General features: G+C 33.0%; 1 protein-coding gene across 1 annotated transcript in view; it reads left to right on the top strand.

Moving 5' to 3' along the window:
• The window catches only part of LOC106457594 (cadherin-23-like), a 100455-nt gene that overhangs the window by 53555 nt on the left and 26911 nt on the right, over positions 1-19989 (top strand). Inside the window, exons 17-29 of the mRNA XM_022383592.1 lie at positions 1957-2202; positions 2438-3116; positions 4154-4363; positions 6198-6511; positions 7151-7276; positions 9354-9540; positions 11087-11310; positions 12930-13118; positions 13760-13873; positions 14591-14711; positions 17338-17630; positions 18339-18572; positions 19108-19197. Coding sequence (XP_022239300.1) covers positions 1957-2202; positions 2438-3116; positions 4154-4363; positions 6198-6511; positions 7151-7276; positions 9354-9540; positions 11087-11310; positions 12930-13118; positions 13760-13873; positions 14591-14711; positions 17338-17630; positions 18339-18572; positions 19108-19197 — 3027 coding nt within the window. The remainder of the gene's footprint in view (positions 1-1956; positions 2203-2437; positions 3117-4153; positions 4364-6197; positions 6512-7150; positions 7277-9353; positions 9541-11086; positions 11311-12929; positions 13119-13759; positions 13874-14590; positions 14712-17337; positions 17631-18338; positions 18573-19107; positions 19198-19989) is intronic.

Genomic DNA, 19989 nt, shown 5'->3' with positions numbered 1-19989 from the left:
AATGATTTATAAATAAAGCAATATACATTTGAACAAACGCAGTATCAAAAGACCATCATTTACACTAATTATCAAATGTGTTGTTATTCTGTACCTTAGTTATCTTGTTGTTATTTACGAAATTTTAATATTGACAAGTGATTTGGTTTTCAGTCAGCGTAACATGACTACTCTTTTCTAGTTAAGAATTTTCTAACGTAAAAGTTTTATGTTACTCAGTAAGTAACAAATAAAAACCATCACGTACACCCAAAGGATATTGACCATTTCAATAACATGTTGCTTACTTATTATTTCGAACCACTCATAATTTAAAGAAACAGAAGAATACAGATTTAGATGTGAAATTATTGTGCTTGCACAACAAAACACTAATCGTGATTTTTTTTATTGTTATGTTGATTTGTTATGTTCAGAGGTTGAATTAGGGCAGCCTAGGTTGCGAATTTTAGAAACATTTTAGGTCTAAGAAAAATTCTGAAGCATTTAGTTAGGATGAGATATTTTATTCTCACAAATTATAGAGACTTCTAAGGCTAAAGTTATTTAATTATTATTATATTACTTTTATTCCAAACTTGTATTAAAATGTTCTAATCCAGTGTGGTCGTTGAACCATAAAAAACAGGGTCTACTTGGATGAAATTGGTAACATTTTGTATTTGGTATCGTTAAACCGGAATGTTGTTTTCTACGACATGTCCAAAATTCTCAGAAATCCATTTTGGGGACACTTTTATTTATGAAAATTAGCTAAAGGCACTTTTGTTTTGCATTTTTATCATTCCACCGTCATACAGAACAAGTTTATGATCTGATAACTCTGAAATAATAACTCTTGTTGGAATTGAAAAATAAATTAAATTTCTTTGGAAAAATGTAAACTTTGCTTTTGAAAATTTTTATATTGAATAATGGTAGCTAAACAATAACAAAAAATAACAAAAACAAATAAAAACAAGTTGTACAATAGAATCACTACAAGTAGCAGGGAAGTTTTCATATCTCCGCAATAATCGAGAAGGAGAATTTTGACAAATGAAAAGGGTAAGACATAGAAATAATGAGGTTTATATGTTACCCTTTTTATGTCTTTGTTGGGGTACTTGACTGGATTCATTTTGAACAAAATGAGCATGATCCATTTAAAAGCATAACATGATCAGAAAAACTTTCTCGTTAGAATAATACAGTAGAAATCAAGCTTGAAAGTTATGAACGTTGTCTTGGTGGTTGCGATGGAAATTCGAATCATAAATAAAGCTGAACTTCCACTCGTGCGTTCTATTTTAAAATCAGATATTTATACATTTTATTTAATTGCAATACAATAATGCTATGAAGAGGGTAAGTGAAAAAGATAATTTGTTACTGTATAAAGATAAAAAGTATCGTTATAACGTATATATATATATTAGTGGTGTTACCTGTAGTATAGACTACCCAATGACAAAAAATGGTTGATTGAACAAATCTGAAAAAATTTCACCATATTTATGACGTCATCAAGGGGGATCTGCCTACTTAGTAATTAAGCATGCAAGTTTAATCAAAATCACATGTTATTTTCATACTTTTCTATCTTCATTTCTGGATCCATCTCTTCCCCATGTGTACGAAATTTTGAAGATTCCATGTGGAATAGGATTAATTAGATGAATTGCATATGAAAAAAATCTCCTATTGTAGAATCTTAAGGACTCTGTTATGTTATAAAGTTAAAAATTCCAGTTCCAACTGTATAAAAATCAACTTGATGCCAATCTTCCTGGATCTAACCCATCAACATGCTGCTACAATTGTATTGCATGTAATTTAAGACACAGTAAACCAAGTTGATGTTGACTGTGCTGTAGTGATATAATCAAAGAGTGCTTTTATATTTTTTGTGATTATGCTAAAAATGATCGTGTTACTTGCCTTGGTTTATAATCATACATTAAACTGCAATAACAGGCTGAAGACAAAGATTTAAAGAATACAAGAAACAGTGAAATTCGCTACCAAATAGTCGGTGGAGATCGCCAGGGAAATTTTACCATCGATGCTGTTACAGGCGAGATTCGGCCAAGGGCTCCTCTTGATTTTGAGATGATATCCCAGGAAAAAGGTGACGTTCGGACTTTTAGGTTAAAAGCTCGTGCTTATGATCTGGGCGAACCATCCTTGAGCAATGACGTCTCTGTGGAAATATACGTTAGGGTAAGTTCTAGTCAAAGGAACTTTTTGGAAGGGACATGTGTCGAAAGTAATTTGTAGCAATTTTCATATGTAAGTGGAAAATATCATTTGATCTATAATTTGTTTCGAAAAATGTCATTAAAAACAACGCTAAACATTATACAAGTTGCACTGTCTTAAAATTATTTTTTATTGTTCACGACATTTATTTTGTCCTAGGTATATTCTTAACTGATCTTTAATTGTTAATTTCTAGGACACCAATGACGTTGTTCCAGTGTTCCATAGCTCTTTCTATAACAAAGCTATTCCAGAAGACACACCAGGTGGGACTTCTGTTCTTCAGGTCCAAGCCTTCGACGGTGATCACTCTCCTGCTAACAGTCGAGTTGTTTACCGTATTCAGACAGGCGCTCAGGATAAGTTTGTTATCGACGCCAATACCGGTATTATTTCAGTAGCTGTTGGCGCCAACTTAGATCCTGATATGACTAATCCGAGAACTACCATTTACTTGTTAGAAGTGGTTGCCTTGGATGGTGGAATTGGAGACGATCAGAAGCATGCGGTAACTAGGACTAACATCTCTATTATTGACGTTAATAACAAATCTCCTACATTTACAGATCTAGTAATGACACTCGTGCCAGAGGATGCTCCGGTGGGTCATCTTGTTGCGAGAGTAAAAGCAGTCGATTTAGACGAAAAGCCTATCTTGAGATATTCATTTGATTATTTTCACAGTGAAGCAAAGAATGAAAATGGGGCAGTAGTACTGGAAAATGAGTTTGATATTCAAGGAGTTTTTGACATAAACAACGCAGATGGGACAATAACTGTTGTAAAAGCACTAGATCGTGAAAAAATAGAAACTATGAAGCTAGTACTGAAAGTGGAAGATCTTGCCGCCACCACAGATGGACAGACAGCAACAGGTACACTTGAGATGTTTTAATTTATTTTCAAGGTCTATAAAATGTCTAAGTTAAAATTTGTTTTTGGTTAAATACAAAACTACACAATGGGCTATCTGTGTTCTGCCTAGGGTATCGAAACCAGCGTTACAAGGCGGAAGACTTATCGCTGATCCACCAGGGAGCAGTTAGAATTTAATAAAGACACAAAACTAACTTTATATAATTTTAAATACATAGAAAATTAATTGATGTGATTAAAATTAAAGGTATAAAAAACTTTGTGCTTTATCTTATAAAGAATGCCAAATTTTGGGGCTCGAACGTAGGTACTTAGGTCTGATTAAATCCGCTCAATAACTGTTAACTTAATAACAAAGAAAAATAATTTTAACTATAATGTCAAAATGATTTAGCTTGCTGTTTTTTCTACCCTACTGTACACAATTATGCCAAAATATCATTACTTCTATATTTTTTCGTGAATCTTCATGGGAGAACGTTTGCGTTACATATTTACCATATAGCAATACTAACATAAATAAAAACAAAGATTAATCTGCATTTTAATGTCATGATATATTTTATTACACAGAGATTACTCTCAATTACAATGCGATATATTTAATTATACAGAGATTACTCTCAATTACAATGCGATATATTTAATTATACAGGTATTACCCTCTATTGTAATGGGATGTATTTTATTTTCAAAATTACATGTTAACTGTTGTCACATAGGCAAGCTTGATGGTTTATAAGTGTAAAATTTAAAGGTCTATCCCCACGGCGGCAATATAACGCAGATAGTCCAATATTTAGCTTTGCGCTAAAACAGAAAATAACAAACTACACTGACAAGAACTAATTAGGAAGAAAAAAAAAACAATTAATTATGGAGAGTAAAAAATAGTGTGTAAATTCCTTTTGTAAAAAATAAATAAGAAAAATCCATCAAAAATTACAAATTTACAGAATTAATTACACATTTACTTCATACTAATGGTTGTGAAAATAATAATTCGAAGACGATTGTTTTTTTTTTTCATTTACAGCGACCCTGACTGTTCAAATTGACGATATCAATGACAACCGCCCAGTTTTTAAAAAACTGAACTATAAACATGTGGTGGCAGAGAACAGTAAAGCAGGATCACCCGTTCTTACAGTAATAGCAACAGATGCCGACAAAAATCGGACAATATCTTACTCACTAGAGGGCAGGCCACAAGTCTTATCATTACTTTCGATCGATTCTAAAACAGGTAATATTATAAGTATTTTCTGTTATTTAGTTTCTTTTAGCTTTGTGCTTTATTTTGTACTAAATAGAGTTCCAAGCGTCGTTATAATTCTTCGGTTAGGCGGGTATTGTGCATTAATAAGCTACAAAAACGTGGACTCCATATGAGCTAGTCGTTGGAGTTCGACTTATCCAGTTAACTATAGATTTATTTAAACTCCAGGTTGTACAGTCGCGTTGGAGTACATAAGTCACTAACTTGAGGACGTTTTACAGCTAGAATAAAGAATTGACTCAGGGAATGAGATTCAAAACACAAACAACGTTTTAATGCAATACATTAAGATACTTGGCTACCAAAGGTATCTTGAAAAGATTCACTGTTAAAATTACTGAATTGTTCAATCTAAACGGGTAGCTGTTCTTCAATTGAACTTTTTATAATATCCATTAAATTACTTAATACTATCAGTAAGTTATCAACTAACACATTGATTGAAAACTGTTCAGACGTAACTGTCGTTTATTCTTTAATGTTAAACACTGCACATGTAATTTCTAACTACATTATTCGACTGAGAGAGATAGTAATAGTTACTTACATGGAGCTTAAGCGGGAATCATTGGTATCTTGCAGCACAGACATTCTCAACATTATTCTGGGCTCAAGCATAATTGGATCAGGCAGTATTCGATCAGCAGCAAGTTGTTTGGCTTCTTAGTATGAATCAGGAGACTGTCTTTCAGCCCAAAAACACAAGTTTTTATACGCATTTCTTCAGTATTCTTACGATGCTCTAAATAGTGTAAACAAGTAGATCTGTCACTTAATTGGGTGAATTTTTTGACTAATCATAATTCTCAGAACTAAAACGAAAACTAATTCAAAAATCGGTTATGATCGAAGACGGTAAATTGGCAGCCTATTTACATGTATTTCTCCTCGTCCTCTTCAGATCAAAGTTCCGCCCAGAGTCTCTGATTTCCTTGCTAATTCCTTTTATGAAAGTTGTGTTCAGTCTCTAATGAAGCTAATATAAATTTTCCCATAGCTTTCTCTCTGCTGTGGTGGCGTCGATCTACAGATAATGCAAACAGTTGATTCTAAACAACGCCTGGAATGCATCTTAGTCTATACTTGACATATACATTTCCTTTCTTTGTCACACATCGTTGCGTAACTTTTCGTATGCATTCATTAGATGTGCCAAAATATTCTTCATATTGCATGAATGTGTATCATGCATGGAATTTTATAAGTCTCTATTTCTCCTTTCTTGAAGCATTTAAAATAGAGTGAAATGCCTCAAAATGCTGCAGTTGCTTCAAAACTGTATGGATCGTAATAGCTACGAACCAGAGATAACGAATTACATAGCTACGAGCTAGGGTTAATAATAATTACATCTTCGTAATGAATTATATTTTATATACAACAATAACACTAATGAACTATAATATACTTAAAACTAGGTCTTGAATTTTCATTAGTTTAAATTTAATACGTATTTAAATTTTTACTTTCTCACGGGATTTAGTGGCTTTTTTCGAACGTTTAGTCTAATCTATTTTAAAAATGCAGTAGAATTATTGTATACTTACATCTCAAGTTTCTTTCGTTTGAAATAATTACGATAACATAATGTTACTTGAAGAAATCGTAAAGTTTCAGCAGTTAGAAATTCAGTTTAATTTGTAGATTAGACGTTGTTCCCCATCATTTATTACATTTGGTTTTCAGATTTTAATCGTGTCATAATTTTGCTCTTTTTTTCAAGCAAAACCACTGGTGAATGTACTTACGGTTGGTTTCAGTGGTTTTACACCCAGTTTATGTATAGTTAAATGTATTGCAGGTGAAATTACAGTAGACGGTAAAATTGACAGAGAACACTTCTCGTGGTTGAATCTGACCATTCGGGCGATAGATGGCGGAAAACCTCCTCTTTCAAGCACGGCCGATTTGTATCTTCAGGTGCTGGATGAGAACGACAATAATCCAGTGTTTGTAGACAGGATGTCTGATTTCACAGTACCAGAAGATACTCCAGTTGGTCACGAGGTAGCGACAATAAAGGCGACAGACGCTGACACAGGGGATTATGGAAAATTAACGTATACTTGGGATTCCGCTGGGGCTGAAGGGAAATTTAGGATCGACCGAGAAACGGTAGGAGATTGAATATGAAAATTATAAATTAATACCAAAGTCCAAAAGACATTTTGAGGCTTTATGATTTAATAAACAAGCCACTACTTTGTCTGTATATCCCAGTCAGCCTGAAGAACTCTGTTATTGGGCAAAAGGCCTCGTAGGCACTGGATACAGCAGATTTGGTGTTTTTGATATATTGAATTACATTATTCTTTATTTTTACTCGGAAGTTTTTACTAATCATATAATTTTTATTGAAATCATTGCTGGCCAAATGAAAATTATAAAGCGTAACAAGTTTTTTTACAAAAAGTAAGTATTTCGTACGTAGTGCCATAAAACAAGAAAATATTTAAAATACGTAGTATAACTAAAAGACAGATAAAACTAAATATTATTTTAATATATTTTAAAGGAAACCTGAAATAATATAAAAGAATAAAACTGTTATAAAAGTTTTTATGGGAAATATATTTTTTGAATCTTTATCAATTTTAGGGACAAGAGAATATTTAGATGATCATTTAGAAATCTTTTCATGTAATATTGATATTTTAAACCTATTTCAAATTGAATAAACAATATAGAATCAACGACAAATTTTGATGAAAGTGGATATTTGATATCTGATCATTCACTTTTCTCATTTTGTAGGGCCAAATAATTGTAAGTGAAAAGCTTGACAGAGAAGATAAAGACATTTATAGTTTAATTGTACAGGCTTGGGATAACTACGAATATGGGTTTTCGACCGGCGAAAGTAGGAAAGCGTTCATAAAGGTTAGTGAAGTCCAAAGTTGTTCTATGAAAATCTAATCTATTACGTAATATTACATTATAAAAAGTCTTAACTCCATCTGAAAACTTTCCGAAATATCAAACCATCTGTTTTATTGAAATGACTTTATGAACATTTTTGCGCAGGAGTGAAAGAACATTTAAATTGTATTTTGAACATCTCTTATAACCTGTTTCTTAATATACGTAATGAAACAATAATACCTTTTCTTTCTTTTTTTAAATGGCTCTCTGTAAACCTAAAACATATATAGAGGGTTGTGAATTTCATATTAAAACGATCTTGAATATGCAAATCAGCAAGTCGCATGATAACCACAGCCGATACAAAGTCATAATGAAATGGAATGAATGAGAAATAGATTTTGACATTGTTTGGCGTTTGTATGTAGTGTGATACCCCCAAAAAAGCAATCGCTTTTGGGAAGATGTGTTGCAGCCCCTTACGACACAAAGCAGTCATACACTCAGATCATAAGGACGTGCTCAGATAGGAGATTTAGAATTTCCAAGACGGGTATATCTTTTGTCCTTAATGACCTGAACAACAAAGAATGTAGACAAGCTTGGGGCACCAGAACCATCAAAAAACAGACCTGTAACAAGTTGTACCCTATCGGTGGTAAGTAAAGTGCAGCATCTTGTAAAGGGTGAGAATTAACGAACACAAAGTTGTACACGTGGCGAAGCAACAGTACAACATAATGAAGAAGGGTATTCGTCTGGAAAAGTGACACAAATCCCGTGTACACAAGTTGCTTTCTTGATATATTCGTTTAACCATCGCATACCTCAAGCAGATATAGAATGAAACGAGTATTTATACTATTCCATACGAAGACATAATGTGCAGATTGCCTATGGGATTGTTGAAGTGGACACTGAGAAGCTGTCATTCTCGTGCAGTAGATGGATTATGGAAAACCAGCAGGGAACAGTAATGTGCATTGGACAGTATAGGTTTACGACCGAGCTTTATGCATTGGTAACTAGGCAGCAGGATTATTGTCAAGAGGCACGACCGTCAGGTAGAGTACAACTGAACGTGGCGACACATACAAAAACGACGTGGTGTGGCTTCAAAATCGTTTTAACACAACGTACTCAGCCTCTGTAGGCCTGATTGTATGGTTCAAAAAGACTTAACAGAACGATTACAGATCCAAACTAGTCTATATCATTTTAAAGAACATGAGTTAATGACTATATTTGTATTTAAACTCTTTCGCTTTGATCATGCTTTACTACAGTGTGAATTTTCTATAGACGAAGTTTTATACTTCATGTTTTCAGATCTGTTTGTTTGATGGCTATTGTTGAACGGTACACAATTCAACCAGATCTGTTTGTTTGATGGCTATTGTTGAATGTTACACAATTCAACCAGATTTGTTTGTTAGATGGTTATTGTTGAATGGTGCACAATTCAACCAATTAACGAAACGGAACGCGTGCTGAGGACGATCAAATGTCTGCCAGAGGAATAGAACAAAGTTAGTTAACGCTTTTAACGAAATTTGAGGTTGTTTTCTTAGTGCAAAACTACTAAATGGGTTATCTACACTCTGTGCACCACGGGGAGTTTTGTAAGTACTTAAACGTACTCTGACCCACTGGAGGATGCTTTCGACGAAATTAACTTATTTGAGGAATGATATCTCAGGCGTACAAACTTTTGGCTCAAAGAAAGTAAACTGATCAGTTTCTCGTAATTCAAAAAAGGTTTATTCGATGTAAACATTGACATGTTATTATTTATATATCAGATTTCGTACATCTCTTTCTCATTTAAGGAAGTATTTAATTTTATATTAATACTAATACTTGTATGACATTCTGTATAAATGAAAAATAAAAAAACCTCTAATTTATTTGAATATTTTCCTAATCACTCTATAACTATTTACAATGAAATTTCTGTATATTAATATTTTAGTTTTCTAGTATAACATGACATAAACATTCCCATGAATTATCGAACTTTATAAAACATATGAAATTATAAAAGTTACTGAAAGTGTGATTAACCCTTAAGTTAAAAATTTCTTTTCAATATTAGATTTCCATTCGAGTTACAGACGTAAACGACGAAACGCCAACATTTGTAAAGCAGCTGCTTTGTGCTAGTGTGACGGAGTTTCACGAACTAAGAAAGACCGTATTCATGGTGTCAGCTATCGATAAAGACGATCCCTTTACAGAGAACTCCAGAGTAACGTTTTCCATTGTTAATGGTAACCAAGCAGGTATATATGATTATATACTGATTTCTACATCCATTTTTCAGTTACTTTGTAAGTCCACTGACTTTATCTGACTTATCACTAATCTACTTATTTTTTAGGCTGGTTGACTCTTCAACTTTGCTCGGCTATCTACTGCTCTTGCTACTTATCCTCTCTCCTCCTTTATCAGGCCATACTCCAGTCTATATATATATTCAACCATCTTTCACACTGTCTACTCACTTTATTTAAAGCAGATCAAATCCCCCCCCCCCCCCAGGTCTCAGTGGCATAACAACCTAACATGTATATATAATATAGTAATTGCTTGAAACCCTGATTCGTTGAAATGTTGGAGACAGTGGCTGTTACGTTACGGACCAATATCGGTATTCAGCCATCAACCCATTTTCTCTCTCCAGACCAGATATCTACCTACCATTCCATATGCTCAACCATCTGTCACTTTATTTATCGAGTTTAGTCAATCATCTAATAGTCTTTATAATGAACAATTTTACGTTCCATCTGTCTATTTTCACACTTTACTTAGCTGCCATTTTCGTATCTATTCATAATTTTGATATTTTTTTACCAATCTGTCTCTGTAGTTATACCATTATATTAATTTCACTGTTAGTTGTTAATCATTTAAGTATATATCTATAAATCCTTCCATTTTCTATAATGGATGGTTACTCTCACTTTATAAGAATAATGTTCCAGGTCCCGTGAAATCTCATGAACTACTTCCTTCATTGAAGATTGCACCAGTCTGAAAGGCATGATTAATCACTAAACCCGAAACCCAACACAGCAATTTATATTAAACAGTCTTCTGCAGATGAGGCGAACCGCTCTTACAGATCACAATTCTTGACACACTACACACCCTCCACTTAATGTGTATGTCGATTTCCAAGACCACACTTAAACAGATAAGAGGTTTAATAGTCCGTTGAAGCTACAATGACGATTTCGACAGACAAGTTTCTTCGTCCATCTTTCTCATGAAAATAGCTAAAGCTTATGAACCTTCGTCAACTTCAAATTTTTGTTTATTAACTGCTTTTAATTATAACAGTAAACATAACCATCTTCATCGCAATAGCTTTTTGGGTTGAAGGGTTCTCTTTCGTAACCAGATCCTTCACCTTGCGAATGACAGCGTTGCTCCTGATTTAGTTGAGGTGTGGTTCAGGAGTCTTTGCTTTCCAAAACTCTCCACCGTGTGAATTTTTACACTTCCACGGAGAATACTGAAGACTATTCTTCTAAATATTGCGACATTTGACTCTAAATCGTTTAACCATCTCGAATCTTACTATCCCTTAGTAAAAGCTGTGCCCTATTCCTCCAGAATTAAGCCTATCCTTGACGGCACTTCCACTGTAACTGGTTAGGAATTAACTATGAAACAAATATATAGATACTAAACATGGTTCCTTTGGCGCCATTGCGTTAGCGAATCAAATGCAAATTGTTCTTATAATGTGAGATTAACCTTTTGTGATTCGCCATCAGCAACTCCAATGTATATGATATATATATATCTTTTATTTTTCAGGCTTGTTTGAAATTCAGACATTAGAAGACAACAGTGCCAAAATACTCTCTCAAAAGCCACTTCGAAATAGGTTCGGGAACTATACTCTAGAGATTCGAGCTCAGGATCGAGGACGACCTTCCCTTAACTCGACGGAAACATTTCATGTTTGTGTTACGGACGTGAACGATCACAACCCAATATTCTTTACACCTCCTAGTAATTATACCATTAGGATTCCCGAGGTAGGATTTGATAAGATTAATAATTATTACAAGTAAAATGTGGGGAAAAAAGACAACACAGTTTATGCTTGCCAGTATATTTCAAAGTAACACCACAAGCTTCAACAAATATATATTCTGCCGGTTTGGAAATAAATAATAATGTTTTTCCCAAGAAGAAAACAATTAACATCATATTTAAATTCACAAATCTTTCCGATAACTTCTTCAAGTTAATAATATTTTAAATATCAACCGGTTTAGCTTTAAGGCTTTTTTTCAACATAACATGAAATATTTCTTCCGTTAGTTTTTTGTGCAGAGCTTGAGCTTAATATTTAATTCATATCGACTGTATGTTGTTGAAAATATTATACTTGTACACAAAACCCGCTCTTTGAGTATTAGATTTAAGCAATATGGGACACAAAAGCACACATATCCACATACACACACATACACACATATATATATATATATATTGTCTTTTGTGGCCAAATTCATCACTGGGCCAAAAGGTTTCTAGCTTACAAGCTTCGTACACTAACTGGCTGGTAAGTTTTATTTAAGCGCGTAAATGAAATAAATCATCTGGTGAATAGAAAATCACAACTTCTTCAGAAATAAGTTTCGCCAAGATGTAGAATCTTAAATTTTTAAGTATTGAATATTTCATGTGAAAGTCTATGTAATAAATATTTAGAAATAAAAGTACTGTGGTGCTCATTTCTCTTCTGATTACAGGAGCACCTTTGTCACTCATAAGATTTCATCTGAAGAATGTAGGTAGACATTTTTTACATCTGTCAAGTACACCTTCACTTCACAGTATAGTTTATATAGCCTGATTTTCAACGAGTAGTTCAGTTACTTATATGTTTTGCAAACTAGTTAAGGTACACTGTTATTCACAGAACAGTTGAGCTACATCTGTTATTCATACATTAGTTCATCTGTTATTCAGAAAACAGATATTCATGTCTATTCAATATAAGTATACTGATTCACTTAAACATACACGATTTTTGGTTTTCATTTCGAACAAATGAAGAAAAAGTCAAAATATGTATAAAAGCAAGCCTATCTTATGCCTAATATCTTCTCACAGATGTGATGTAAAAAAGATTATGGTGTAAAATATCGCTAACAGCGAGAGTACCCAAGTTATCAAACAAAGCATTTTCACTATCATAAGAAATAACGTAAGAACAGTGCGTTAAATTCGCCAAGTTTATTGCTGGGTTTATTTTCAGTTCTCATCTGTATATATGGCTTGCTTTGATCAACAGAAAATAACAATTCATTGGCAAAGTGTACTTTTAAAGACACTATACCTAAAAGATCAGTTGGCTGTTGTTTCTATGGTCATGTTTTCGCGAAATATTTTTTATTTTTACAAATTTACAACTAACTGAACTCCAAAGTACATTATCTTTCAAAATTAATGTAAACTGAAGAATTTTCTTTGCTCGTGTCCGTAATGCAAGAGGATCCCAAACTGGAAGATTGTTTAAAGGCTAATTAAAGCCAAGTCCTTTCCCCTTCAAAAAAAAGTATTCTGCAGTGTTTTAACGCCACAGTGACAACGAAAAGGAGTTTTAACCATTAGGAAGAACTTTAACATTTTAGTATCATTTCAGAACGCCACAGTTGGATCTACTGTGTTACACGTTAGTGCTAGTGACGACGACATTGGAGACAATGGCCAAGTTCGTTATAGACTGAAGGAATTAAGTAACGGTCATTGGAGAACGTTTCACATCGATAAAATAACGGGTATTTTGACGCTTCAGAATATGTTGGACAGAGAAAAGCAACGTAATTACGAGGTAAAGTGCCTTTCGCATAGTATCTGATTGATGTGTATGTTTGTTTGTTTCAGAATTGTGGGCAAAACTATGATTTAATACTATGATTTGACCATCACCTGTTTAATGCACCCACCCTCCAAACTACGGAGCCCGTTTTTGTTTTAACCATAAACCCTCGGATTTACAATTGGGGTAAGCTAATCATTCGGCTGTTTACCATATTAGTTTCATATCAGGCTTTCGTGTTATCAAAATTTCAGTCTCTATGGTATTTTGTTTGAATTAATTTTGACATTATTACAAACGTATTGGACCTGGCATGGCCAGGTTGTTAGGGCGCACAACTCACAATCTGAGGGTCGAGGGTTCTAATCTCCGTCCCACCAAACATGTTCGCCCTTTCATCCGTGGGACGTTATAATGTTGTGGTCAATCCAACTATTAGTTGGTAAAAGAGGAGCCCAAGAGGTGGTGATGACTAGCTGCCTTCCCTCTAGTCTTACACTGCTAAATTAGGGACGGCTAGCGCAGTTAGTCCTCGTGTAGCGAAATTCAAAAACAAACAAACAGACATATTTATTAGAAAATTAAAGAAGATGACTTTTTTGTATTTTAAAAGGCTCTTTATAATATTTTAATTAGATTATCTTGCCTCGTAGCTACGGGTAGAAGCTTATGACCTAGGTCAACCAACTTCTCTGTCCAGCGATCTTGATGTCACCGTGTACGTCACCGATGTTAACGACTATGCTCCAGAGTTCACAGAAGACGTGGTACGTACAAATATTAATATGGATGTTGGCGTTATTTCTCAAGAATTACAAATAATAGCTGAAATTTCATAAATGCTGAATATGAAACTAAAATTGGACACTGAAGGTGGTATTTAGGTTAGAGATTATTATGAAGTATTCTTTCAACTGATAATAAATAAACGTATTAAACTATAACTTTTATGATATATTCTTGGGGTAGATAGCATCACGATGATTTATATCACTTGTAAGTATTTGTGTCTCGGTTGGTGAGTAGAAGTACATTTAACAGGCCTTTTTTCTAAGTTTGTAAATTAACATATTAGTTGACCATGAACGTTGATAAGCATGTAAAAATACACGTAACTTTACAGCTCTTGATCTTTGTTCCTTCATTTGTTGATAACGTTTAAACTGTTTTCAAGCTTCTAGTGGGCGCTTTCTCTCAAACTCGTATCATTGCAAACACAATTTTATATTTCTGAAAATAAAATTACACCAAATAAAGTAATTGGAAAAAATAAAAAAAATTAAATTAAACAACTTTGATTCCACTAAGAACGTGAGCTTAAAACGGTAAAGAATATTTGATCATCATAAAAATTTCGAGAGAATGCGTGTGATAATCTAAAAGTTTGAATTCATAAATAATTGTTGCATCATAAATAGTAGTTAAAACAATCTATAGCGAATAAGCGCTGAATATATAAATATCTATATGTGTTCACTTTTCAGTACCGAGTGGCGTTTATAGAAAACCACCCACCAAACAAAGAAAAATTTAAACTAATCCCAACAATTGACAAAGATGATCATGAAAGTTTAACCAAAGCTATTCCATGCTACTTCATAGTAGGTAAGAAGTAATCACGTTAGAACGGCTTTTATATGTATAAGTAAGAAATAATAATAATCTTAGAACGACTTTTATCTCTAGTAGGTATGAAACTAATCACGTCGGAACAATTTTTATCTCTAGTTGATAAGAATTAATCATGATAGAAAGACTTTATCTTTAGTAAGTAGAAATTAATCATGTTAGAAGGATTTTTATCTCTATCAGGTAGTAATTAATCTTTTGAGGAAGTTGCTTCCCGATGGCTTAGATGTAAGTCTGAAGGCTTATAACTCTCAAAACCTGGTTTGGATATCCGCTGTGGGCAGAGCTTAGATAGCTCATTCTGTAGCTTTGTACCTAAAAATAATCAAACAAATTTGAGAAAATGTTCATTTCGAGTGTTTGTAGAGGACGCTATCATATAAAATGTTATCATAAAAACTAGCGGTATTTATAACAAAACTTTCAGTGTGTCATAAAGTTGTTGTTTTTGCTTGTAGGTAAGAATTAGCTATGACTAAATTAGTGTTATCACTTAAAGGTGATAATTAAAAAGATCGAAGGGTTTTTATCACTAGTAGGTAAAATTAACTATGTTGAAGGGTTCTTTTTTATCACTAGTAGGTAAAATTAACTATGTTGAAGGGTTCTTTTTTATCACTAGTAGGTAAAATTAACTATGTTGAAGGGTTCTTTTTTATCACTAGTAGGTAAAATTCAATATGTCGAAGAGTTTTTATCACTAGTAGGTAAAATTCAATATGTCGAAGGGTTTTTATCACTAGTAGGTAAAATTCAATATGTCGAAGAGTTTTTATCACTAGTAGGTAAAATTAACTATGTTGAAGGGTTCTTTTTTATCACTAGTAGGTAAAATTCAATATGTCGAAGGGTTTTTATCACTAGTAGGTAAAATTAACTTTGTCGAAGTGGTTTTATTACTAGTAGTTAATAATCAAACACGTCGAAGGGTTTTTATTACTAGTAGGTAATAATCAAACACGTCAAAAGGGTTTTTATTACTAGTAGGTAATAATCAAACACGTCAAAGGGTTTTTATTACTAGTAGGTAATAATCAAACACGTCGAAGGGTTTTTATTACTAGTAGGTAATAATCAAACACGTCGAAGGGTTTTTATTACTAGTAGGTAATAATCAAACACGTCGAAGGGTTTTTATTATTATTAGGTAATAATAAACCATGTCAAAAGGTAAATATGAATTATATTAGAAGGTAGATTATCTTTATCTCTTTTTTTGCCTCCTTTGGTATGTTTGTGTTAAAATGCAATTTTCAAACTATATTTTAATCTGTTGTCACCAACATTTTAAAAACTTCAATTTTCTTTAAATTAAGTGAAATTATTTACGAGATTTAACCATGATATACACTATGGATGCACACGCCAACAAATAAATGATCGCGCCAGAAAAACTTTACCAAACCAAAGTAAAAATTATAACATTTATACAAAAGTATAAGTTTGAAATATAATTTTTGTAGAGGACGCTATCATATAAAATCTCATTATAAAAACTAGCGGTATTTATAACAAAACTTTCAGTATGTTCGAGTCGTAAAGATCAACTTCAGACCCAGGGTTACTTGAAAGACTAGGTTCTTGTGAGGGCGGGGGTAGGGGTACCAGAACTATAGAGGAGGATTTATAGTTTATAACATCATATATATTGTTACAGCATTAAAGTTACAACATCATGTATTATCAGAATCACATACAAGTAAGGAAAACGTGAAAGCTGGTGATATTTTTATATCTTTAGGGGGAGCTATCGTGGTATTGGGAGCTAGAACGTTATGGGTTCTAGCACTCACATCCTAACTCCTTATTGAATCTGCAGCTTGCTTTCTAGTTTTGCATCAGTTATTATAATTATGTCTGATAAACGGAATATGCTCATTGCTTTGGGGTGCTATGGCCGCAGACATTTTCACTTTAGAATGGTACCATTTATACTTTTGTAGAATAGTAGAATTTTACATCGTTTTATTACAACTTTTGCTGGCGCATTCATATATTTGTTGGCGTGTACATCCATAATAATACTAATTTTGTATTTTTAGATAATCGTTAGGGCTATGCAGACCTGTAATCGCCTCACCCTATATCTTCGATGTAATGCAGATAACTGTGAAAGATATGCACATATTTACGAATCTAACCATGATATAAAAAGTGTGTGTGTATATATAGATATATATATATATTGTAGATATTTGTTCTGTAATGTTTCACTTTATTGGTTTTTACTAACTGTAACATTTTTCAAACATATAATGATTATATTTTATTCAGTAGTGTATAATCCAGTTAATTATTTATCTTAACTGCAAGCAATGCTTAATTTTTAGTAAAGTCTGACGACATAGTTATAGTTAGGTGTTATTGTTGAATAATTAAAGAACATGATTTTGATTTCAGTTTATTCACTCACCTTCAATGACTTTTAGGGAAAATTATCTAATCTAGGATAAATAAATTAGGTGCAATTAAAAGGAAAAACAAAAACAATTTCAAGTCAATTAATAAAATTAATAATAATTCACCATATTAACATTACTCTAATTTATGTATATATTTTGTTTCTGAAATAAAATAGTTTTTCTAAATTTTTGTTTTTTAGGGGGAAATGAGAAAAATCGTTTCCGATTGGATATTTTTACTCATGAGTTGTACGCCATTGAAACACTGGACCGAGAAGAAAAGTCAGAATATTCTTTAATTATTCAGGCAGCAGACGACTGCTTCCACATACCGCCATCTATCGAACGCTTTGATCCTTGGGACAATACTCTCCTTCAAGTTGACGTAACCGTTAAGGATGTAAACGACAACGCACCTCAGTTTGTGAAATCAGTTTTTACTGGAGGAATCACCACGGAGGCAGACTTTGGCAGCATCTTTATGACTGTGAAGGTGACGTAATAATCCTATTATACCGTCACACAATATTGTCACTTCGCGGGTCATTTATTTTAAAGCATTCTGAGTTCGATAATAATCTCTTGTTTATTTACTTTTTAAGTGTTTAAAGTTGCTGAATCATTGAATAATTTTATCTTGTACAGAGAAAAAAAAACATCTTTGTTTTGTCTTTTTTGCATTATGGATATTTTATTGTTATTTTTCAATCATATTTAATACTTAATGCTAAACGATTTTTTGATCAAGCGTTTCATACTAAAGCAAGTTATACTATGATTATTACAGCACTACACATTAGTTCTGCTTTGTAGAATTTGTTGAAAGTCGTCTTTATAAACTAAGATTCAGGCATTATCATTTAACCCTTTATTAACTTAAATGAATTTAAAATATTCCAGGTCTTTGAAACAGAATTACCAAATTTCGTTGAAATTTATTTTATAAACTTTCACGTATTTCCAAAGTTCAAAAGGAGAATATTTGTTAGAGAAAAAAAATGTGAACTTTATTTCATTTATTTTTAAAAGGTACATTTTCGTGTTTCTTTACAATTTGTAACCCAACAATATGGAAAATGTGTTTGCTTGTTCATTTTTTGAACCGATTTTTAGTATATATTTAAATTCCACCTTGGGAATTTCGTACTCTTCTCTAAGGACGTCTATAACCTGACACGTTTTCCTGGTTTTTGGTTTCTAGGCAACCGATTCCGACATAGGAGTTAACAGTATTGTGCATTATTACATTGTTGGGTCAATACGGCGAACGTTATCAGAAGCCTTGGAATCCATCAGAGGGCCACCATTCTTACTGGATAACAAAACAGGAGAGATCAGTTTAAATTTTGACCCTCAAAAGAAAATGAAAGGGTATTTCGACTTCGAAATTTTAGTAAATGACACAGATGGACTTTTTGATACGGCTAGAGTATTTGTAAGTACATCTTTAATTTCTGTTATAAATAATATTTGAAAATCACTGTGCTCTCAAAGTGCAACTTTTTCTTTTACATTATTATTTTACTGCCATTCCTAGAGATTGCTTTATAGTTCGTATAGCATTCTCAATGTCATATAGAATATACAAGTGTCAGTTTTACATTGTACCGATTTTAACGTCAACGGTATAAAGTTGCCTTCTTTTGTTGAACTTTCTTTTCTGTTAGTCTAGCATGGCCTGGTGATTAGGGCGCTGGTCTCGCAATATAAGAGTTGCAGGTTCAAATCCCCATCACCGAACATGATCGCCATTTCAGCCGTGGGAACGGTATAATCTGACAGTCAATCTCACTATTCGTTGGTAAAAGAGTAGCCCAAGAGTTGACGGTGGGTGGTTTTGACTAGGTGCCTTCCCTTCTAGTCTGTCACTGCTAGATTAGGGACGGCTAGCGCAGATAGCCCTTGTATAGTTTTGTCTGAAATTAAAAACAAGTAAAACAAACCAATTTTTTTGTTGTTGTTTGTTTTAGATTTATTTACTACGAGAAGATCAGAGAGTTCGTTTCGTTTTACGACTGACTCCCACAGAGCTACGCCAAAAATTAGAGGAATTCAGGGAGTAAGTATTAGTTTCTTTTTAATAATTAAGAAAATAACAGTTTTGTTGGCTAGCCCCTGCAATACACTATTGTATATAATTCCGCATGTTAGCGTACTTGATAGAACCACAATTGTTGTTTCTGTAATTTGTTGGAGGTAAAGTTTGTATAATAAGTTTCAACTAATCTAATTTTTTTAAGTTTCCATCCATATTTTCACGTGAACATGACGAATCACTTTTAACAACAATTACATGAACATCAGAATGAAAGAAACATTCATGAGTTACAAAAAAAACGACAACATCGGATTAGAAAAGTGGTTCAAATTCAAAGAAAGCAAGATCCTCTGGAATTTTAATAAGGTACATTACTCCTGAAAAAAAAAAAGAGTTATGTCCCACGCTACGAAAGTGCTTGGGTTATGGGCTTTATAGAAGTAGATTTTGATATATTAAACAGTATGTATTATATTTTGTCATAATGTTATTCTTTCGTTGGGCAGGTTCCTTTAAATTATTAGATTAAAATATGGCGAAATTCAGTTCACGTGACGATATCAATTTAGTTGGTTTCTTCCTTAATGTTGGCTACTATCAGTATCACTTGTACACAATAGTACTTGTAGGCCTAACTTTACAAATGACGTTCAAACGGAAATATCTTGCTAACGGTATGACGACTAACGTAAAAATAAACTTGCTTATACAATTTCACGGCTAATGATCGAGTAACTAAACGTATTCGATAACGTAATCTGATCCAAATATTAGGTCGTCAAAAAATTAATGTCGCGTTTTGGAACGCTTTCAT

This window comes from Limulus polyphemus, unplaced genomic scaffold, assembly GCF_000517525.1.
Source record: "Limulus polyphemus unplaced genomic scaffold, Limulus_polyphemus-2.1.2 Scaffold350, whole genome shotgun sequence".
Lineage (NCBI taxonomy): Eukaryota > Metazoa > Arthropoda > Merostomata > Xiphosura > Limulidae > Limulus > Limulus polyphemus.
Note: the sequence above shows the minus strand (reverse complement) of the source record. Positions and strands in the feature narration are given on the sequence as shown.